The sequence below is a fragment of the Homalodisca vitripennis genome, chromosome 6, assembly GCF_021130785.1.
Source record: "Homalodisca vitripennis isolate AUS2020 chromosome 6, UT_GWSS_2.1, whole genome shotgun sequence".
Lineage (NCBI taxonomy): Eukaryota > Metazoa > Arthropoda > Insecta > Hemiptera > Cicadellidae > Homalodisca > Homalodisca vitripennis.
The window spans coordinates 98,117,549-98,142,030 of NC_060212.1; the positions used below are offsets into that span (position 1 = coordinate 98,117,549).

The 24,482-nt window shown below is 34.1% G+C and overlaps 1 protein-coding gene across 7 annotated transcripts in view; it reads left to right on the forward strand.

The window, feature by feature from the left end:
* Positions 1-24,482, forward strand: part of LOC124364614 (STAGA complex 65 subunit gamma-like) — a 27,839-nt gene extending 3,357 nt beyond the window's left edge. For 4 of the 7 annotated variants that reach the window (XM_046820221.1, XM_046820225.1, XM_046820224.1 and 1 more), the window contains exons 2-9: positions 8,862-9,169; positions 10,209-10,314; positions 11,341-11,456; positions 16,359-16,468; positions 20,443-20,564; positions 22,648-22,826; positions 22,999-23,134; positions 24,287-24,482. In XM_046820221.1, coding sequence (XP_046676177.1) covers positions 9,006-9,169; positions 10,209-10,314; positions 11,341-11,456; positions 16,359-16,468; positions 20,443-20,564; positions 22,648-22,826; positions 22,999-23,134; positions 24,287-24,313 — 960 coding nt within the window. In that variant the 5' untranslated portion in view covers positions 8,862-9,005 and the 3' untranslated portion in view covers positions 24,314-24,482. Of the gene's footprint in view, positions 1-8,856; positions 9,170-10,208; positions 10,315-11,340; positions 11,457-16,358; positions 16,469-20,442; positions 20,565-22,647; positions 22,827-22,998; positions 23,135-24,286 lie in introns of all 7 variants that reach the window. The other 3 variants (XM_046820222.1, XM_046820220.1, XM_046820223.1) reach the window with 1 other exon arrangement.

The following is a 24,482-nucleotide window of genomic DNA, read 5'->3' on the forward strand; positions in this document are numbered from 1 at the left end:
CCACTAATGTCATCTGTAGCCTGACCATGGTGCATCGATGAAACCAAGATAACTGCTTTTGATTTTTTGGGAACGTAAGAGAGCAAAGTAATATTTTCAGTGAAACCGTACATGCAGCTGTTTTCTTCTTTTGTACTTGATGGAAGAAAGCTCTCTGGGATTTCATTTTTATTTTTTTTCAAAGTTCCTACAAATGTTATCCCTCTCTGATACAGTTCGTTGACAAGCTGTATAGAACTGTAGGCTACCAATTGTCTGCAGTCAAGTTCCGTTTACTATTTTCAATAGGTTTAATCAGGCGGAGCACTACTTGAGTGGGTATAAGGAGGGTTTTCACTTGTTGGTCAGTAAGGCCTTTACCATCACTGTTTTTTCCTGTATAAATATATCCATTGAAAAAGTAATGCGTCTTTGCATCAGCCAAACATTGAATTTTAAGGCCATATTTGGCAGGCTTTTTAGGCATGTACATTTTGAATTTGGATTTACCCCGGAAGGGTACCAACATTTCATCAATACATACAGATTCACCCATAGTATAGCAGGACTGGCAGTTTTCTACAAACTTATAAAATATATTTGCTATTGCTGCTTCCTTCGTCTCAATTTTTCTCTCTTCCCTATCTCTTGAGTTGTCGAATCTGAGAGCTTGTAGGATGAAAAGAAATCTTTCCTTGCTCATTACAACACGGAAAATTTCTCTACCTGTTCCATCGGTTGCAAACAAGCTAGCGACGGATTCATTACCAGCTTTGAAGGCAGCACTGTACACTAAAAGGCCAATAAAGCCCTTTAATTCTATTTCATCCATGTCATGAAGAAAAGAAGGAAAGTGGCTTTTATCATATTTTTGCCTCAGAGAATGTATCTTAACATTTGTCCAGTGCACAATTTCTGCTAGAATATCATTAGAAATCAGTAGCTGCCATATTTCTTCAATATCAGGATTTGCTCCAAGATTTGATGCTCGAGACTTCAGTCCTGGTAACTGTGTAATGATATTGTGAGCCCTGGTTCGAACTGCTTGATTTGATGCATTTTTTTCTCCAGCGAAAAGGCGGTACTTTCTTTTTAATCATGTCCTTTGTTCTTCTACCGTAATAGAATGACCCAACTCTAACGGTGTTTGATGTTGGTGTTTCGTCATTGGCGATTGGCATCAAATGGTCTCCTTCAGGATCAGTGGTTGGCGTCACTTCGTTCGCCACAGAATCAACAATAACTGGCGTGTTGATACAACTGGTAGTAGTATTTGATATCCTTTTGGTAGAACCTAGTGAACCAGAAGTGGTTGTAATAATAGAATAGTTTGAAGCCAATAAATCCGCTTCAGTAGTAGACTTACTTACTTCTTCTATGTTGCACTCGTCTGCACTCTGCTCACTTTTTAAATCATGATCACTTTCTTCTACGTAGTCTGGATCCTGATCACTATCGTCGATATCGTCTTCAAGGTCATCATCAAGTGTTTCATGAACCAAATCGTACAAATTGTCCGAGAAATCGTTTGTTCTTGAGTCCAAAACACGCCTTACGTGAGGTCGAGAGCTCCTTCTAACCCCTGTAGAGCTAGTAGAAGGTACAGATGACATTTCTGAACAATGTTGGTCTTTATCCATGTTAAATTATTACAACAAAAATAAAAGATACAGTATTTATAAATATTTAAATAGTCCTGATAAAAGTAACACAATCACTACGGAACGCCTAATGGACCTCACAAAAACTAACATGAACACTACGGAACGTCTCTCAGACCGCAACGGATCAATAACTCAGAACCGGTTTGGTCTTTGTTCGCGCGAAACCACTACTAAACTGACTACCCAAGGTCAGGAAGGTACTGTGGAGTGAGGGTTCCGGAGTTGCAAGGTGAGGGAGAAATCCCTGTCGAAATTTCCCGTGCGGTCCCAGAGACGGTCCGTAGTAGTTAAGGGTTAATGGGTTTCCTGTGACGCCCAGAATGCAGCAATATCAAGGATGAGTGAGTGTAGTGGATTTCTGCCTTCAGCCGCAACTACCGACCGCCACATGTATTTAGTTAGGTATGAGTCAAGATGGTGTCGTACTATTCCTTGTTGTTTTTTATTACGCCATTTAGCTGAACCCCACATTCGCTCAACCTGTTGAGTATTAGCACCGGTTTCCGGGTTGACAAAATTGTATCGATGGTTAATGACTCAGTCACACAATACAACTACTACAAGACCGTGGTGGTCACGTTATCTACTAGACCGCTCGACTTTGACCTCTGTCTGAGGATGGGGAGGGTTTTGCGATAAGACAATTCCTGTTTTATATTGACGAAATATTGTTCTACGCTAATCTAGTAATCAGTAGAAGCAAAATGTCAAATAATGATTCATGTCTGGGTGTGGTCGGTATAATCCCAAAGTACCAAAAATTTTTAAAATTTTAATTGTTTTTATTTTAATTTTGTTAAATTTTATATTTTATTTTTTCAATATTTTGGGTGGGGGTGGGGGTAAATGGCTCAGGCGACAATTGGGACTATTTTTTTCGGTAAAATTACGTTAACCTGTGTTAGTATGCAAAAACTTACGGCGATCGGAGCGGTAGTCGCTGATCTTAAGATTTACCAAAAATAGAAAAAACATTCTAATTGTAGTTATTTACAATTAATTATTGCCGTTTTGGGTATAGTACGATAGGCAGACCCGGTTTTTTATATCGATTAGTACAATCATCGAATATTCATTTATCGAATATGTGTTTATAAATCATATCAACATATCTTTAGCCATAATCGCAATCATATTTTAAATTAAAATAACTAAGACAACGCACATAGTGATAATCTTATAAATAATAAATGAGCTCTAATGATCAAACAAACGATTAGAACTGGAAATAGGAAAAGGGTAGGGTACGATAAGCGGACCCGGTTTTTTTATATCGAAGAACGTAATTATCGATACCTAATATTCGCAACTCAAATCCTAGACTATCAATCAATGTTACTTATATGTAAAATTGAAATATTACCTTACGTGTATTATTTGAAAGTGTTTACAGCTGTTGATATAGATTATTTAAGTTATTTGTTCAAAATAATTATCAATTGATTATATCGGTGGTTATGATTAAGTAATATCGTTTGCCAATTTCGATATTAAAAACCGGGTCCACTTATCGTACCCTTCTCATAGGAAAATCACATAAACAATACAATGATAACAACATAAAAAACATTTACAACAGGAAATACGAATATATAAGTAATTATTTTTATGTTTTCTCTTGTGTAACAATGATTAACCGTTTACGAGAAGTTGTTGAAGCATCTTCTCTAGAAAACCGTACTTCTCTTCTGCTCACAGAGATAATCTGCAAGCAGGTCGACTGATATGCCACTTTTTAAACTTCGTTTCACAGTCCTCCATGAGCTTTCAACTGTCTGTTATTATCTATAAAAGAAAATACGTTTATTATATGAAAAAGTGTTTATAGTTTGTACAAGTTAGTTATTGTTAAAAAAATCAGTATCGGTTAGTTATATCGAAAGTTATAATTGAGTAATATAGTGTGTCAATATCACTATTAAAAAAGCAGGTCGGCTTATCGTACCCTACCCGCCGTTTTTAACGTATAATAATAATAATATTGTTTAAAAGTAATTCAAACAAAGTATTTTATTTGTGTGGTTTTGGAATAATGGCCACAACTACAATGGTGATTAACATGCGTTATTTGTGTGACAAACTGTCAGACGCGTTTAACCTCCAAAAATAGGAATAATTAAATAAATTTTACACCAATTTGTTTGAAATACACGTAGATAGTATCTAATTCGTCATTAAATTAATATAAAAAAAACAGCTGAACTATACGCTACTTGGGTATAGTACATTAAATTGACCTGATTTTCATATTCTTAGTGTAATCATCAATAGTTCTTAAATTGAAAAACAGAATTATCAATCGATATAAACATATCTAAAGTACTAAATAAGAGTAAGATAACTTAAAAGAGCTGATGTCCTGGCCAAACAAGGCTCAGCGTCAATTATGACAGGCCCTCAACCGTTCTGTGGTATTCCAAGGTTTGAATCCTTTGGGGCTGTCTCGAAATGGGTTCGCGCTGAACATGAGAGAAGGTGGAGGTTGCATCCGGGCATGAGAATGAGCAGAATGGTTCTACAGTCGCCTTCCTCCAGAGTGGCGTCTGACCTTCTCTCACTAAATAGATTAATGTCTTCTCGGTTTATAGGTCTGATCATGAGACATGGTCACCTGAGGAAGCATCTTCACAGAGTCGGCATCCTTCATGAAGATCCGCTCTGATGAATGTGTGATGAGTAGGATGAAACTACCGACTTGCTCTTTGATTGTCCTGCAATAGCAAGGGAGCGGTATGCCATCTTTGGTAGTTTGGACAATGGGACCTGATAGGTTGTTTTTGGCGGTTTATGGAACTGCTGAAATCATAGACTGGTAGGCCTCATGGTGTGCTTCTAGGTTGTGCAAAAGGCCCTTGAGGCTTAAGTGCATGGCAGTAAGCCGCCCCATAGAAGAAAAAGAAGATAACTTATTTGAAATAAAAAGAATTAATTAACATGAAAAAATAATCTTGTTGATAAAGGGACCATAACCATAAAACAAACAGTTAGGGCACATAATGGGAAAAATCTTATTATATTATGAAGATATCATAACATCAAAACAAACAAGTAACCAAGAAAACCGATTTATCTTTCAATTTTATTTCGTTCAGTTTTCTACAATTTTTATTTAGATCAATTTTAAATTCTATAATATCATTTGTACAGTTTGTAAAATGTGTTTACACATGGTACAGATGATGTTAATTTAGTTTAAATTAATTAATAAGTTTCAGTTGACAATATAAATGGGTGTAAATAAGCAATATAGTTTGTTAATATCAATATAAAAAAACTGATTCCGCTTATCATACTGTATCTCTATACTATAGTATGAACTATTAATAATATAATTACGGTCCATTATTTTGGTTTTTTGTTGTTTGGTAGTTTAGATCAGTGCTTCTCAACCTGGGGAGCATCGTAGAAGATTTTAAAGGGAGGCGTCAGTGTACTGGAATAACAGGAAAGGGTGGGGGGACATGGTTTGCAAATGATGCTTATAATGCTTAAGTGTCAGTTTGTTTATTGAATTATTCTTGGCACTTGCATGGTTTGTTAGTGGTGTAGACATATTGTGTTACTTTATTGGACCACTAAACATAAAAATTGGGGCAGACAAGTTGTATGATTTGGCATGTATTATGCCAAATCACTCCAAAATAAAAGACATATTGATGATTATATTAATACAGATTCATTTTCATTGACAAAAACTGTTTTTATTTATCTCATTATCATTATTTGTAATATTGTTGTTTTGAGTAATGGCCTAGATATTTGAAACCCTACTCTTCTGGATGTTTTCAAATAGAAAATGGGAAAGGTGTTGAAGATTCATCTACTAATGCATTTAATCAAGGAATAAGATCTTGTATCATGGCATTTGGTATAACTTGAAAAGTAAAATGGACAGTACTTTACAGATGTTAGGGCGGATAGCTGGCAATTTAAGTTGACAAGAAAGACTTTCAAAATCAATATTTCCAGAACACATCAGGAACAGGCAATCGACATAAAATGTGATTCTCAAGTGTAGGCGAAATTTCAAAACATGGGTGTTGAAGATTTCTGTTTGAGTTACCCCCAAGTTACTTGGGAAACTGCTAAGTTGTTAATGAAGTTTTCATCTACATACCTGTAAATCTAGATTTTCAACATTGGCTTATCTAAATTTAAAATATTGAATACAACTGGACATTGACAGTTACCTGCAATGTGCTGTGTCACTGTTATAAACGGATATTTAAAAAATTGTAAAAATAAACAGTGCCAACATTCTCAGTAAGTTCTTCTTCTATGGGGCAGCTTAATGCCATGCACTTATGCCTCAAGGGCTTTTTGCGCATCCCGGAAGCACACCATGATGCCTACCAGTCTATGATTTCAGCAGTTCCACAAACCGCCAAAAACAACCTATCAGGTTCTCCTGGGGAAATTCACCATGTTTGTCCAAACTACCAAAGATGGCATATCTGTCCCTTACTATTGCAGGATAATCAAAGAGCAGGTGTTCAGAAGTTTCCTCCTGCTCATCACATATTCTACAGAGCGGATCCTCCCGAAGGATGCCGACTCTGTGAAGATCCTTCTTCAGGTGACCATGTCCCTTAAACCTATAACCCGAGAAGTCATCGATCTACTTAGTGAGAGAAGGTCTCATTTTGAGACAGCCCCAAAGGATTCACACCTTGAAATACCACAGAACGGTTGAGAGTCTGTCATAGTTGATGCTGAGCCCCAGTTGGCCTTCAGCTCTTTCATTCCCAGGGATTCCCTTATGACCAGGAACCCAACAGTTACATTGTTGATTCTGGCAAGGGAAGAAACGACTTGATAGCAATCCCAGACAAGTTTAGATTTGAATACACGAGTCCTGCCTGACTATCCATGAAAATATTGATCGTCTTACTCCTATACCGCAGAAAAAGATTCTAACGAGAACACTCCATAATGGCTGTGACCTCCGCCTGAAAAACTGTAGGATAAGGACCCATAGGGACCACCAGCTCCCTGTTTAGGCTACTGTGTTTCATTGATTTATTAATAAAACTTACTAGCGGCATTACTGTACTGTAGGAAATACTGTATGTACAAAATGTTATTTGAGGTTATATTAAAAGTTTTGTTGAAATTGTACAAACTACAAATTGAAATTTTATTACTTGTTTTGACCACATATAACATAATGGCGATAGAGGGGAGGCGTGACTCCTGTCTGTATTAAGGGAGACACAAGGACTGAAAGTTTGAGAACCCCTGGTTTAGATAATCATAAATATCGCTGATTCGATTGTCGTGGTGGCCGCTTACTATACTGCAACTGTATGTTGAATTGTGTTCAATCAAGATCTCTCGGTTCTTTATAAAGTCACAAAGTTTGTAGGGAACTATCATAATTGTTTAGGATTGGTGTATAAGGCTCAATTTGCATTATTTGTTGAATATTAAATGTGCCTCAGGAATGAATGGATAGCAGTATTAATTACATGAAAATGAAAAAAAAATATTAAAGACTTTAAATAAGTCCTAAAAGTTTTTATATTTGTAAAAAATAAATTTTGTTGTTTTTCTTTTGTTAAGTAAATTTCATTTTATAAAAAAAGTTTGTAAAATATGACTTAAAATTCTTATAAGCAGAAAGTGAAAATTATAAAAGAAACAGGCTTTTCTGGTCATTTGCCATTGTTCAGTAATACAAAAAATCAGCAACACTACGTTTCGAGATCTGAAATCTGATTTCTTCACGTAAATAACTAACCTATACATTATTACAAACTAGGTTAAAATAAACAAATCATACCCAGAGGGTTGTGACACATGTGTAAGTCAGGAATCGCAACCACCATGTTGTGTGTCAGCTTCACTAACTCTAACGCATGTACTTAATAAAAAACTAAACACAACACTAATTATTAAAACTGACTGTTGTAGGTGGTTGGTCAACAAATGCAGACCTATTGTGACCTGTATTCTGTAGTTCAGTTTTAATAATTAGTGTTTTGGTTAGTTTTTTATTAAGTGCATGTTTTAGAGTTAGTGAAGTTGATACACAACATTTTGGTTGTGATTCCTGACTTACGCGTATCACAACGTTATTGTATGATTTGTTTATTTTAACCTAGTTTGTAATTATATGTTAGGTTAGTTATTTACCTGAAGAAGAGATCAGGTCTCAAAACGTAGTGTTACTGATTTTTTGTATTACTGAACGATGGCAAATGACCAGAAAAATCCTGTTTCCTTCATAATCCTTCCATTGTCATAAACAAATTTAAAAAGAATGAAAATTATATAGATTTTTTTCCAGTGTGTCAAAATAGTGTTGCCTATAAAGTTGTATTGTAATATTGTTATCTGGGTCTAAAAGGGTTAATCACAATTAATAAATGTATGACTCTTATTTAATAGCATTGCACAAAATTCAATAATAATGAATAATGTTTCATATCATAGTAAAACAAAACAAAATTATGTAATGAAGTTCTACACTAATTATTAAAAATGTGGAATGAAGACAAAGAGAGAAATAATATGTATGCATCTTTAACTTTGAAACTCAATCAATATACCAATCCAGAAAACCTTCAACCATAATCAAAACTTAATTTATGGAATGAAACCAAGAATAGTTTTCAGTTAATCAAAATAATGAAAATTCGAAACTTATAAAAAATCTCGAAATCTACAAACTGAAATCCAGTGAATTGTGATATAGGCTGTATTAAATTGGGCACACAATTAAAAAAATGATACAACCTATCCATTATCTGTTGATTGATATGGATGAAACTTAAATATTTTCTGTAGAGCTGTAAATAGTGCATGCATGTCAGATTTCAAACTTCTGTCATGTTATTAGAATTGCCCAATTACTTAATATTAACCTTAGTAGGGATTTATGGTTATCAATATATTTTTCTGTTGAGGGAAAGAGGTGAAATTTACAAACACATATTTAGGATATGTTAGGATTAGTTGTCTTCTATAACGATAAAAGTTTTTCAAATGAAACCTCTATGGAGGTAACAATAGTATTGGCAAATAGATATTGTAACTAAATGTTGTTCATTGTCGTACAAGGTTTGTTTCATTATATAAGATGCTTATGAATCAGAAACTAATAATTTTATAAATCGTTCTTTTCCTTGTTTTAACCAACTTAATTGAGATAAACATGAGTGCCGATTTCTAAATGTGTTCTAATGTACATTACATGTTTGTTTCATTCAAGAACAGAATCGACATCCTTAAAACATTCTTCTAAAAAGGACAATATATGAATGAGGAAAACGTTAAAAATACGTTTTTTCATTTCACCTATTAAATAGAGAAGATAATTAGTAATTGACGTAAGGAAACTTGCTAAACCAAACAAACACAATGGAAAGTCAGTTGTGGGGAGAAATTCCAGAGCCCCGAAACACGGAATGGGATAAAGTGGTACCGAAAGAGATTGGAAAGCTTGTGATTTTGAGTGCAATAAAAATGGAACCACCAAAAGTTAAACAGCCTCAACCTGATGAACATGCAGATAATAATATTACGTAAGTATCTATCAATACATGTATCCGTTGTTTTATAATATTTACCGTGTTAATATAGAATACCACAATTTGTTGTTGATGGTCAGAAACAAGTACTCATGTTATATTTGAGTATGGCAAACATTATTTTAATTTTTAGCCCACGCTTAACCCTTTGAGTGATAATAGCTGATGAGATTGGCCCACCAGCATTTCCAAAAAGTGCTGAGGGCCGATCAGATCGGCTTTTTTTTAATATTTATTATTTTGTTACTAAATCTTGACATATGGCATTGTACATAGTCTCATTTTATACATAATAAATAAAATAAAAATATATAATCCATCTTAATTTGTCATGTTACAGCTGGTAAAAGCTATTTGGCAAATATGACAGACAACGTTATGCAACTGTAGATTTTCAATATTTTAGAAAAACCATAACTCAGTTATACATATACTTACCTTTTTCTGAAACTTTCTATGTTTGTTTCTATGTACATAAGATGCATACAAATAAATAAAGATCAGAAAATTATAATATTAGTATTTCAAAATAAAAAAAAAAACATTTTAATTATTATTTTTTTGTTATTTATTAATAAGAATTTTTTTATTTAAACATGTCTTATCATTAAAATAAATGATATGTTATAGTCTACATTTCTCTTAAATAATAAAATAAAAATCATCTCTTTTGGTTTATTTTTGAAAAGTTATGAATTGTCCATTAAACAGTTAGTTGTGTAGTGTTAAGTTAACACTACACAAACTCCAAAAAAGTGCTTGGCAGAAGAAGAGAAAATGCCATGTTGTGTAGTTGAAGGCATAAGTGTTTAAGACATTCATTGAAAACTCAATCTTTAGATGTTCAGTAAAACAAAGGCATTTGTGCATTCACATTTTTATGCAAAATGTTATTATTTTTAAACATAACTGTAATGTAATTTATATAGTGAAGTACTAGTGTATCTGGCTGTAGCATTTGCAGAATGTTGTTTGTAATGATGTATTGTTTTTGTAACGTTTAGGTGGTTCTGTTACTCTATGTTTTGTTTAGTGTGGGACCAGAACACAGCACGATGGAGCAGAATGTGTTATATACCATCAAACTGATTCAGCATGCCAGACAAGTCGACGATTTAATCAGGGTCAGCAACTCAATGGTGAGTCAAGCAACATTTTTAGTTTGACTCAAATATGAAAGTTAAAAACAAAGGAAGAACTTGATACTTAGGTGGCACTGTCTTCTGTTTGTAATTTTAAATTACTTAATGTACAAGTTTAAATTACATATATTGTAATTAGGTACGTCAACAAGATTCAAACATTATTTAAATATCAAGTTAATTTTAATAAGTTCTGCTTAAAGTACTTTATATATTTAACTAAGTAAATTTAACTAGTAAGCGATAAATAAAATTACAAATACTTAACAAAAGTCTTGATAACAAAAACCGTAGGATACAGTAACACACATACTTTTCCTCAGAATACAACACTCATACAAACAGATAAACGTGTTTTGTATGTAACGAAGTTGTCTTTGTGAAATTTACTAACCTGTTAAAAATGTACATATTGTTAAAGTAAATCAACTTACTTAAAAAAAAAAAAATTGTTAAAAAGTGTTTCAGTCCAGAAGTGTTTGGTTTGGGCAATAAAAAAATTATCTTAAATGAAACAAGTGCTAAGTGTATGTATTGTAAGGGATAGTGTATTGCTGTATTGTACATGGTGAAATGTGTGATTTAATTTTGTCTTGCTTAGTATAATTAGAAGAGTTGTTTAGTGTAATTTGAGTAGTATTCCATTTCCTAAAAATTGGATTTATTTTATAGTGTGACATTTTAATCTAATTAAATTGGTGGATGACAATTTGGGTATATAAATATTCAGGTGGAATACATTACAATAATCTGTTGAACAGCAAAATTTGATATATCTTGAATTGTGCATTTGATCCTTCCCACTATTAGCTAGACCACTATACAATCTCAAACTCCTATAAAATGAATGTGTTTATTTTTCATACAGAGATTTTGGTTTGCAATCTATGCAGTATGTACTAATTTCACATTTTCCGAGATCAATTTAAAAGTCATGTTGTGTTGATGATTTCTAAAGTTAATTAAGTTTTTATTAAGCATACCCGTATTTTCTAATATCCTTGTACTTGTTTGTTTATTCAGATACAGGACGAAGAACCATCTGTAGAAGTTAAAGAATGTCCTCCAATGCCACAGGCTCCCACCCAGGAAATAAAGCAGGAAGAAACCTTTCCAAGTTATAAATCAAGAGAAGAGAGGTGAAATCTGTTCTAATTTAAGTTAATGAATGAATTTAAGTTAAGTCGTCATTCCTTAAAGATTGGCATCAACATTATGAGGAAGGGTGGTTTAATGATCTTGAAATGTCGTAAAGACAGAGAGGGTAGCTTGTAACTTATAATACAATAATTAAAGAGACAAACAGGTCTAGAGAGGAAGCAATTTATTTTTACAAAACAACACTTTTGTACTATTTTTCAACACAATCCCCTTGAACATTTATGCACTTGTTCCAACGGACCACAAGCTTTTATATCAGCTGCAAAGAACTCTTTATCTTGGTGTTTGAGCCAATTTCCCACAAACTTCTTGACGTCCTCGTTATTCTGAAACCTCTTTCCACGCAATGGCTCCTTCAGCGGACCAAACAAGTGGAAATCACTTGGTGCTAAATCAGGACTGTAAGGGGGATGAGGCAGTACTTCCCAGCCCATTTTGTTAATGGTTTTTTGGGTTAATTGAGCAGTATGAGGGCATGCATTGTGTTGTTGGAGAATCACACCTCTCCTCTGACATCCACAATGTTTCTCTCTCATGGCTGGCTTATTTTGTTCAAAAACATCCTGAGTAGTATTGGCTGTTAATTGTACTCTACTCTTCAAGATAATCACAAAAAACGAGACATTCAGCATCCCAAAACACCATCAACGTGACTTTCCCTGCTGATGCTGGGTTTTGAATTTTTTCCTGATGTGAGCTCGTGTGCTTCCACTCCGTGCTTTGCCTTTTTGATATTGGCTCATAATAGTGAACCCAAGTTTCATCACATCTTAAAACTTTGTTGAGGAAGTGCTCACCTTCTCTTTCATAACGTTCCTGTAGCTCTGTGCACACTCTCAACCTTGTTTCCTGGTGTAGCCGTGTCAACTCCTTTGGGACCCATCTTGCTCATGTTTTGTGGTACTTCAACGTTGTTCAACTAAAGTGGAATTTTCAAGTGGACTTGCCATAATTAAATGTATTTTTGAGGTTATAAAAACAACAATGTTAAACAATAAGCTGATCAGGGGTCATCCCAGTGATACGAACTTAAAGCTTTAAAAGTATCCTACTAACAGTTTTCTGCCCCAGATCTGTTTGTCTCATTAATTATTAAACGACCCTCATATCAACACAAAATTTAAAAAAAGTTATAGTTCTGAATAATTTGCAATGACATTATACTGAATAGAAAAGATGTTCTTACAAGTATATTACAATTTAAGATGACGAATAAGGAAAAGATAAATGCTAATTTTCTAGTTTTTTGTCACCACAAATTTCTCATAACCCATAAAAAATTATAAATTTAGACTTTTTATAAAACAAAGGCAACATTTCTTTATCTATAGTTAAAATATTAGTGAAGGCTACTTACATAACAAGTTCGGGTTCTTGAGGATGACCATAGATATCACCCATTCCTTTAAAAATATTACCTAGTTCAGCTAACTATTTGGAGCCATTTTTTGTTTCTTACACTTCAGATCTTGATCTGTCTTTGTTCAGCGTGCTTGCTTGGTAACAAGTGTATTGCACCAACGGTAACAGATGTTAAATTTCCTGTCCACTGCACCACACACTCTAATTCTTAAGAAGCCATCCTCAACTTTTTAATGGCTTCTTAACCCTTTGGACGCCAATGTCCGGTTGATTGGACCGTCGAAGTCTAGTCGAAAAACCCCAACGTTTGATCGATCGGACCGCCGATTGATCAGCCGTTTGAGAAAAACATCTTTTAAAAGTTATTTTTTAACTTGAAAAATCTGTTTAAACTGTCTAGGACTATTTTAGAAGTAAATAAGACTATCTGTAATCAATTTTAATGTTGGTAGTACTAATGACCTTGACACAGCTGTTTGTTTATAGTAGTCTGTTTCGTCCGAGAAATGCGATAGTATCAATCGTTATCATTCTGACATGTACCTGCCTGTCTCTTTGTGATCGCTTCTGTCCTCTGTTTGAGAGGTTAGGCGTTCTCTGATATTCTTAGACTTTTTTAGTTGTGATGAGATTATTAGAAATGGGAAACTATTTGAACAAAGGGTTTCATGTATTCGTAGAAAATTTTTTTACCTCATTTCCTCTGGCCAAGGATTTGTATTCAAAACTGACTCATCTGACAGGTACTTTACGAATAAACAGAAAAGGAATACCCCCTGTCCTCAAACAAAAATTTGATGTAGGAGAAACCAAATACTGTCACAAAAGAAATATGCTTTTAGTTGCCAGCCGATTGAAAAAGTCTCAAAAAAAAAAAAAAAAAAAAAAAAAAACCAAGTACTTCACTTGTCAACAAATGCTGAGGCCAAAAATGAATTATCATAATCTTGTATCAAGGCTGGATTTTACAATTGCACTGGTTGAAGGACTTGCAGCCGAGTGGCTTGGTGACCAAGCGCCAGTTCAAGTGCAGCGCGATGTGATGAACCACTTGACAAATTGCCCAATTCCAAGGAACGAAATTGTTCTGTGTGCAGTAGACTAAGTACAGTTCAAGGTGGAAAAAGAATAAAAACAAGATATTTTTGCACAAATTTAAAAAAAAGTGTCCACCCATTGTGTTTCCCTAAACACACATGTTAGAAGTGACGGGGACAAATGTATATATATATATATATATAATTGAATCGTAAAAAGTGAGGGCTTTGTGGTGTAATGGTAGCACATTCACCCGGCAAGTGAGAGATCCGGGTTCGAGTCCCGGCAGAGCAAGTACTTTTTGCGATTCAATGTTTATTGAAATAAATTATATATATATATATATATATATATATATATATATATATATATATATATTTGTAAGTAATTATTTTTATTTTTTTGACAAAGATTTTTCTTACTTTTTTGAAGAAAATCTATGATATAGACTTATAGTAGTGAGAAGATGCTCTCATTTTAATACTATGTAAGTATGTACAAACGTATTTCCTACTGTAAAATTAATTCTATTTATAGTAAATTTTTTCTAATATTAAAACCAATTAAAAGTATATTTTGTGAAACTATTTTTCAACTTTCAGTTCTGAATTGTTGTGAGCAGTCTTAGATATAATATTTGTAACGAATAAAAATATCACCGATAGGTAAAAATATTTGTTTTCGTACCGATATTTTGGCCTGAAGTGAAATTTTTATGTAAACAAATGTTTTGGTTAGGCATTACCACATCATAAACAATGTAGTTCCATTATAAATGCTATTTATAATAACACTATTCAATACCGCATATAATTTCCTACAAAATAAAAAAAAACATTCAATTAACATAAAAACTAAGGATAATACAGAGCAAAGCGTAATAGATTACAAAAACGTCAAAACAGGGCTGGCGGTTTTGGTTAGTACAGTTGGTTCGGGCGCTAGTGTGATGGGTAGGGCTGCAGCCTTGGGCATTGGTGTCCAAAGGGTTAAAGGGGGATAAAATGGTTTGAGGACAAAATAATCTTTTTTGTTATTTTGCATAGTAAATAAGGAAAGCAGTTTATAAGTGTGTATACCATAACAAAAACTACATTTCTTTATGGTATTTACAATTTTTCAGTAGGTCTTTTACTTACTTTACGTGATATGAATTCAAACATTTTTACTTATTATTTACAAATGTGTACATACTTCATTCGCTGTGTACGAACACTAAAAGTTAGGTGAATATAGAAGAGGTTGCACACTTTTAACCATGACATTTAAGCCATTAGTGGTTCGGCGAATGCCTATATAGATTTGAAATTGGCACGCGTAATCTATCAGTAGCCTCGAACACGATAGCCAGCTGCGCCGACCTCTAGGTCATAGCTTAAACAATAGGAGCCTCCTACTTTCCGGAATTCTTCTGGACAGGTTCTGGTAGGATGATTCCTGCTAGGTTAGCAGGCTGAGAGCGGAGGTTGTGTGGGATTCGTTGTGCAGCGACCGGGTAGAGTGGACCGGGTAGAAGTGAATGTACGTTGTCTAGGATTAATTATAATTGTTAGGGAACTTTTCGGAACCATATCTAAATTATTAGTTAATCTTTCGTCATCAAAGCTGGTTAGGTTTGGATAGGGGGAATCTAGTGGCGGATTCACGGTTAATTATTATTCCTCTGGAAGGTGCCCCCTTCCGGTTGCGACGACACGAGGTTGCAGTGGTATAACTCCCATAAGATCTGACAACAACATGTCATCTTCATTATCACTGACAATGTCGTACATGTCATAACCTCATAACCTGTACAAGTATAACATCATATAGTTCATCAGCATTTATAAAACCCATAATAATCTTTTGGTTTTAGTCCACTCTTCAATACTGTAAACATAATGAGAGCTGAAAATGTATAATGAGTAGTCATTGGTGATTTCATTTAGACGTAAACTCGATAAATCACATTAACGAACACTAGAATACAGTTAACAAGTGCACACAAATCATTGAATGCACACTACAGTAAACCAAGTACCACCAAGGTTTTTTCGTAACCCCAGGTGGGTTTACTTCTGGTCGGTTTATACCAGTAGAATGTATAATGGGTACAACAAAAACCGATGTGTCCGAGCAGCCTAATTGGCACATCACTAACCGCAAATTGTGGTTAAAAGAACTGGTCGATGTGTCTAGTTTACTGCAGAGGATTATTATTGAAGTGGATTGTTGAAGCTATTTTTAAATTTTTTACTATAAGAGTGTAATATATGTCATCAAAAATAGTAATGACTTCTCGAATAATTGTTGGCTTACAACGATATGCCTCAGGAAAATGTTGTGAGTGATCTTTAGTTTACTGATGGCCCCAAAGGGTTAAAATAAGAACTATTACATAGTATTTGGGAAAAGTTTTATAGTTTTTTGTAGATAATATGCATTATAACATCTGTATAATTAATAATGTGTATGTTATAAACATTTTATTTCCTTTACAGCCCCTTCACTCTAGGAGAACCAATAGTCCTCCCAGAGCTTGGCAGAGAAGTAACCAAAGAAATACTTTACAAGTCGGTATCCACTCTTTGTGCTCATGCAGGATACGACAGTAAGTGTCTTACAGTGGTATAAAATATCTGAAGGTTATTGTGATGATGTGCTAATAAATACTGTATAAGATAAGCTGAGGTTACATCACACCTGTAGTGCAGATCAGAACCCTGGATATGTCCTTTATTTGTACATGGTTGTTAACATACATTTATTATACACCACTCACTGATATATTTAAAAAAGAATAGATTGCACTGTTTGTTTTTCATACAGCTCATGCAAATGAAAATAAACAGCAGGTTTTTATCTGCCTCTGTGCTCTTAAAACAGTCACAACAAACCAATATAATAGTATATCAAAAGACCTGACAGAAAGTATTATATCGTACTGACAGAAGATCTTTACTGACAAACTTTTTCCTGGATTATTAAAAATGATTAATTGCTCAAAGTGGTACTTTTTTCATGCTTATTAATTATGAAAAGTTTCAGGTTGTGCTCATAAAAGGAACACAACAAGTTATATTACTGACTGGTAGTGGTGGTTGCATATTCAGGACTAACATAATTTGTCATTTGCATAACAAAACTGACTATAGCTTTGCTGCCTTTTTTCTTTTTGACATCAAAATCAACAGAGTTCTTCCTTGAACGAAAAGAGACTTATGAAACAAGTCTCAAGCCCCTAGAACCTTACCATCAAGAGTTATCCCACAGACGAATAGACAGATAAACATTGGCCTCTAAGACAAATCTGTTTAGAAAAATATTTCTGATTTCATAACTGGGCAGCCCATCACTACCAAACTGCCAGATGGTTCTGCATATGTTGTTTACCAAAGTATATGTTATTTAGAATTCTATAGACAGGTACAAAGCAGCCTTTAGAGGGGTTGGGTAGCACACTAAGCATATATAATGGCACCACCCATTCTGTGATCAGATACCTCAGCAACTTATTGTTCAGAACAAGTCTGGTATATATAAAATTATGTCTTAATTATAAAAACTGAATTAATAATTTTTAATTTAATAGATTTTTAAAATATAGGAATTAGAATGACTAACTCCTTAGGAGTAATAAGGAAAATTATTGTGAATGGAGCAGAAATTATGTTCCAGAATTGTAGCAATATTAGGTGCTCCAAGGAGTACTACTCCTGTTTCAAATGATAATGTTGTTGAACAACATCCAATGTATTGATCTTGCTAATGTACCATTAGTATTGTTTCACTGTTTATAACTGCCTATTGTTCTATTATTGATGTGAATTAACTATAAAAATATATTTGTATGGGTTTTACGAGGCATGTTTTTAAAGTAAGTACCGTTTTGATATAAAAAAAATCAACAAGTAAATTTTTCAAACAAAACTTTATTTACCTGATAGAGCATTCTTTCCTCTACTTCTCTACATAATTTCCATTATTATTAAGGCACTTGTTGTATCTTGGGACCAGCTTTTGTATGCCGTCGTCAAAGAAGCTTGCCGCCAGACTGGATAACCACTGTTGCACAGACGATTTTACTTCTTCATCATTGGAATGACGCTTCCCTGCCAAATGCATCTTCAAGTGCAGAAACAAATGGTAGTCGTTAGGCACTAGATTGGGACTGTATGGACGATGGTCCAATTGTTCCCAGCCAAATGAAGTGATGAGCTCCTGCGTTCGATTTGCTGAATGTTGACGAACATTATCGTGGAGCAAAACGACGTCTGCACTCAGCATGTCATGCCTTTTGTTTTGAATTGCGCCGCACAGTTTTTTTAAAGTTTCACAGTACGCGGCTGCATTAATTGTTTCACCGCGAGGCAGAAAATTGACCAACAACACACCCTGTCTTTCCCAAAAGACAGTGCACATGATTTTCTGGACAGAAATTGTTTCCTTGAATTGACTTTCCTAGGGGATATTGAATGCCGCCATTCCATTGACTGTTGTTTTGATTCTGGTGTCACGATATAGCTTAAAAAATCATCACCCTCGTTACTGTAACGCTCGAGAAAGCTCAATGCACTGCCCAATTGTTTGGTTTTGTGCTCATCAACCATTTTGGTACCCACCGTGAACACAGTTCCGATAATTTAAAGGTTCGGACACTATTTCGTAGAGAACACTTCTTGATACAGCAGGACATTTTTCAGCTAAGGACGAAATTGTGAACCGTCTGTTCTCTTTCACTTTACAATCCACTTTTTGAATGAGATCATCGGTAATGACTGAGGGTCACCAACTTCGTTCCTCATCATGAACGTTTGTGCGGCCATCTTTGAAGGCCCTAACCCATTTCCGCACCATTCCTTCACTCATAATGTTTTAATCATCATTAATTAATTAATTTGACGATGAATGTCAAGTGCCTTTAGCACAGAGAAAACGAATCACAGCACGCACTTCACAGTCGGAGGGATTCTCGATAGTCGGCGGCATTTTAAAATCACGTAAACAAACGAAAACTCAAACAGCGTCGTAATGGCGTCTGTGGCTTCCCAACTGATGTAGTTACACTATGCGCATAATGGCAACTGCTGCGCTGCGGCGGCATATTTAAAAACATGCCTCGTATTTAATATTATTAGAGATACGTTTTTCATCAAACATTGTTAAGAAATATTTGCTTGAAGTACATCTACATTATTTAAATATCTTGGCTGAGCTCCTGCATCTAAATCACATTATTCATTTCTTTTTGTGATTAATAAATTCATAAACCGTTTGGAAGACTATTGCCTGAAAAGTTCATATTTCTAAGGAAGGCTATAAGAGTGTTTTTGTATTAATCTTTGTCATTGAATAATTATACTGGTTATTGTAATTTCTTCTGTTTTGTTTTATTGTGTCCATGTATTTTCAGCTTCACTAAAATAATTTGATATAATTTTCATATAAAATCGATTGAGTAGCTCGTTATTCAAATTCAGTTTGAAATATAAAATAATCACAAATCTCTATGACGTAATAACTCAGTTAGATCAGGTTCATACATGTCAAGAAAGCCATTTGGCTGAAGTCAATAAAGTTAGCCAGTTTATTCCTACAATGAGCATGTAATAACTACTTGCAAAGTATATGTTCTTTAGAATTCTATTAGACAGGTACAAACCCCAGCCAAGATGAACCTTCATGGAATTGGATAAGCATGATGCTACATTCAAGTCTCTTGTCAATTGCTAACTACTTATTGTAATAATTTTACAGAATTTATAAACAATAATGCAAAATAAGTTTGCAGCAAAATTTGTGTTAAGAGAGAGACTAGTAGTGAATGGTGTCAGTGCTTGAAGTTACAAGAACATTTATGGAGCTAACAAAAAAGGTAGTAAAAGAAAAAAATGGAATTTATCAATAAATATTTAACAAAATATTTTGTTTTAACTAATTTTAAGAGTTTTGGGAGAGAATATTAAAAAATGAACAGAGAATGAATTACTCTGTTATGAATTTCTATGGTATTTTAAACCGTTAGCTCTCATAAAACTTGTACAGATCTAACTTTTGGATTGGATATATGTTTATAGTTGTCAAGATTACATATCTAAGATACGACTTGACTAATCATTACAGAATGAGCAGCGATGAATGTAGAAGTAGAAGTTGTGGTACTCACAATATCCTAAGTTCTGTCTACTAATGCTAAGAGTCTATATGTTACATCATAGTAGAAGCAGAAGTTGTGGTATTCACAATATCCTAAGTTCCGTTAACCAATGCTAAGAGTCTATATGATATATCATAGTGGAAGCAGTTGTGGTATTCACAATATCCTAAGTTCTGTCTACTAATGCTAAGAGTCTATATGTTACATCATAGTAGAAGCAAAAGTTGTGGTATTCCCAATATCCTAAGTTCCGTTAACCAATGCTAAGAGTCTATATGATATATCATAGTGGAAGCAGTTGTGGTATTCACAATATCCTAAGTTCCATCCACCAATACTAAGAGTCTATATGATACATCATAGTGGTTGAAATAAGAAATAACTGCAATACTACTAAATGGTTATAATATCTTTGGTTTAATGATTAGGTGGAATGCAGTCTTCACTTCAAGTTCTGACAGATGTTGCAGAAGACTTTTTCAAGAAATTCACACGGCTGCTGCGCTATGCTGTGGATAGAGAGGACCTCTATGGCAATTCAGGTTTTCCTGTGAGTAAACCGTTTCATAACCTTTGGGTAAAAGTAAAAATATTTCAAGATTTAATTGGTAGAATGTTCAGAATTTGATTTGTGCTGTTGTTACAGTTTACATGGTATGGACTACTACAATTTTGTAGTTTAGATCAGTAATGCTCCTTTGCATGTAGTCAAGTCTACTACTAACTACTATGTGCTAAAGTCCAGACAGTAGACTACTACTTGTAGTTTTGTGACTATCAGGTCACAGAACTACACATAGCTTGAATATATTATTTATTTACTTATTGCATCGTAATTCTTTTATTTGTTAATCCTTTAAATTTTGTCTAAAGAAATACATATCTAGTGTCTGTAAGTGGAAATGCAACGCCTTATTGTGAATGTTGAGTTGTGTATTGCTCAATGAGATGTTGGCTTTTTTATTGACAAACAGAAAATAATTTTTTTAGTTTTTATTGACAATCTTTTTCTGCTGAATGAAGGAGGATCTTCAAAAAACTCTGAGTCAGGTGCAGTTTAGGCTAGTCATTTAACTCGTTCAGGCCTGGTCATGTTGGCGTCTTACGTATAATACACCACTAGTACCGACAATGTTATGGTAGCGTCTCAGACATGCTCTTTTTAACTCATAGAATTTTTCAACTTTTGATAATACATCTTGCTTATTGGTATGAAAGATGTTAATTTATTTAGGTATCCAAAATCCCAAAATGGCTGGTTTTCAAAAATTTGACCCAAACTATTGGTTAAAAAAATTAATATATTAGAATACATTTAATGGAAGTAGCTTTTCCGGTCAGCCGACTTTAATTTCCACCATTCTGCGTCAAGTTTTGCTCACTATAGATTAGGAAATTGTTAATTTTGGATACCTACATGAGCTAACATTAAGTTTTACCGACACATTCCAACTGTAACTCGTCATCTGTCCAGGTAATTGGAACACTAATGCAGGCTTGATGATATTTATGGATGCCATGTGTTGTATCAATATTATCTGAGTGATTATTGTCTAACCTATTACAGCCTTTTCATGCTAACTCACAATCATCTGAGCTTAGCTTTAACTCTCAAAGTGCTGACATTGTTCCACACCGTGTTAAGATTAAGTTATGCGAGATTAGGTCAACATTCATGGCAAATAATATAATACCTATAATTGATATTTTGCCCTATATTTTGTATAGTAATAGGCTACAAGAACACCACTATTAATTTATCCACATGTCGTCTTTATATTTAAAACCTAAATGCTGTCACTAGACTACAGGTAGACTTAGCTATGCATATCGTCAGCTGGAACTGTTGCTTACAAAATAGTGTCTTGTGTAGTTTTTTTCGTTGGTAACTAAAGTAGTTTTGATTTTTCTTTAAGATTTTTAGCAATTTTTAATCATAATAAAGGGGAGAACTATGTAAAAAACCAAGAAGGACTGTTCTATAAAACTCACTTGTTGAAGTAATTGTTTTACTGCCGGATATTTAGAGGTTTTCAACAGGCACAAACACATTTTTTGTTCCTGTGATTTTTAAAAAAAAATAAATATGCAAATTGTATATATATTTTTATTTGTAATAAATTTGTCTTTATTGATATATATTTTAGATTTATATTGAAAGTAGTAAAGTCCTATGCTGTGCTAAATGTAAAAAGAGTTGTAAAAAAATAAAACCCCTAATTTTGTTTTAACATACAGTGGTAAGTAATTATAGCTATAAATTATTGTTATTTAGCTTTTGTTGAAAAAATATATATACTATGTTACACTTTGTTGGTTTTTATTATTTACTTTGAACCTATGCTTGCAAAATTTCTAAAAATTTCTAGCACTACAGGTAAATATGGTCAGCACTTGGAAGGTTCATTAGTGTGGTTAATGATTACAGGATAGAGCGTCAGCTCACCCTCACACACAATGAAACTGTGGACACCGATTGATGGAAACATACATCTGGCCTTGCGTTAATTCACTTGATAATTCACGTTAATTGATGACTTATGAATTGATCTCACAATCTTCAGAAACATGATTATACAGATTTATTCATTCTTGACTGGTTCTGCAGACGAATGTAAGATGGGTGTTGACAGGATGCAATGGAGAGGGTGTTCCACGAGATGGGGCTGGGCAGTGTGACGAGACTACACGACTTCTACCAGAGCAGAGTGCTCCAGTACCGTGACCAGTGCCAAGAGAAGTGTCAGAAGTTGGTACAACAGTACGAGGCACTGTTACCAACAATTAAACGGGAGCCCGACGAGCTGGTCAGGTACTGTGTATTAGTACTTGTTAGCTAGAAATAAGTAACTGGTCATAATGTTCTAACATTTCTTTGTATTTTTTTTATGTCAGTTAATTAAAAATCTGTGGCAGAGAATTCATTTGACAATGCAGCAGAATGTATCTCAAATAACAGCTGTTTGAATTTGATTGTTCTCCAGGTTTAAAACCGAGATGGAAAGTGAGGAGGACATCCCGGAGATACACTTCCCCGCGATGGCTGAAGGGGATTGTGTGGATGAGCTGCAGTCCTCACTCGAGCCTGGCTTCCAGATGCTGCACAGCCTGGAGCAAGAGGTGGTGTATAGACTACTTCTCTTAATGTACTGTCCAACTTGTAATGGCTAGCACAATGTATCTAAATGCACTGACAGTACTCAAGGGTATTTAGATATGTGACTTTTCTTGTGTATGTAAAATGTTGCATCTTTCTTTGTGCTACAGTTGTTCATGTCACTTTGGTTTACATAATGTTCTGCATCGTTCTCTGTTGTTACAATGTGCTATGTCACGTTGTTTCCACTTTATCTGTGTTACAATGTGCTATGTCATGTTGTTACACATTATCTGTGTTGCAATGTGCTACGTCATGTTGTTACACATTATCTGTGTTGCAATGTGCTATGTCATTTTGTTGCCACATTATCTGTGTTACAATGTGCTACGTCATGTTGTTGCTACATTATCTGAGTTACAATGTGTTACGTCACGTTGTTGTCACTTTATCTGTGTTACAATGTGCTACATCATGTTGTTACACATTATCTGTGTTGCAATGTGCTACGTCATGTTGTTGCCACATTATCTGTGTTAAAATGTGCTATGTAATTTGCCACATTATCTGTGTTACAATGTAAGATTGATACTGTAGGTTTAGTTCAGTAAAACCTGAGTATTATTGTAGATTTTGGAGACATTTTTAAGATAACAAGAACCAGAAGTTTTTATACATTTCCAAACTGAGATAATGAGATGGCTTTAAGAGCTGGTGTATAAGTCAGGCAACACAGCAATCCTGATAATTCTGGTCCTTAGTTCTGCTTCTCCTTTTCCAATTTTGATTAATTGTATTTTTGAAATTTTGGAAATAAATTGGTTTGTCTAGTCATTTGGGCTTTTTCTGAAGGAGGTTTGTTTCTGATTACTTTGGAGTAGTGAGGACTAATGTAATGTACAACTTAACAAATGAACGATCAGTGTTTTAAGTCATTTTAAACTTTAAAAATTCCATTAATGTTATTTTACTATGTGTGTCCTTTCTTAAAAGAGATCTTTATATTAATAAATATAGGTGAACAAGTATTTTGTAGGGAAATAAAATGATACATGTAGCTTTTTTAATGGTGTAAATCTTTTTGTTTATTGAACATGTTTTGTATTGAACCACCTTTTAGTATGACAAGTAATAGATTAATAAGAGTTAATATTATAAAACTTTTGTGTGTTCAGGTTGCTATCAAATACGGGACAGTGTAAGGAGAGAGTGAACGATTTCACTGTGAACGTCAGCTGCTCAACTTGGCTGTGAGATGCCAATTCTCCTACGGAAGCCAAGGAACTTTGAGAGAAAATAGAGAGTATACCTTCAGACTGTATAATGTAATATGTTATTGTTAAAAAATATACACTGTTTTATAATTGTTAA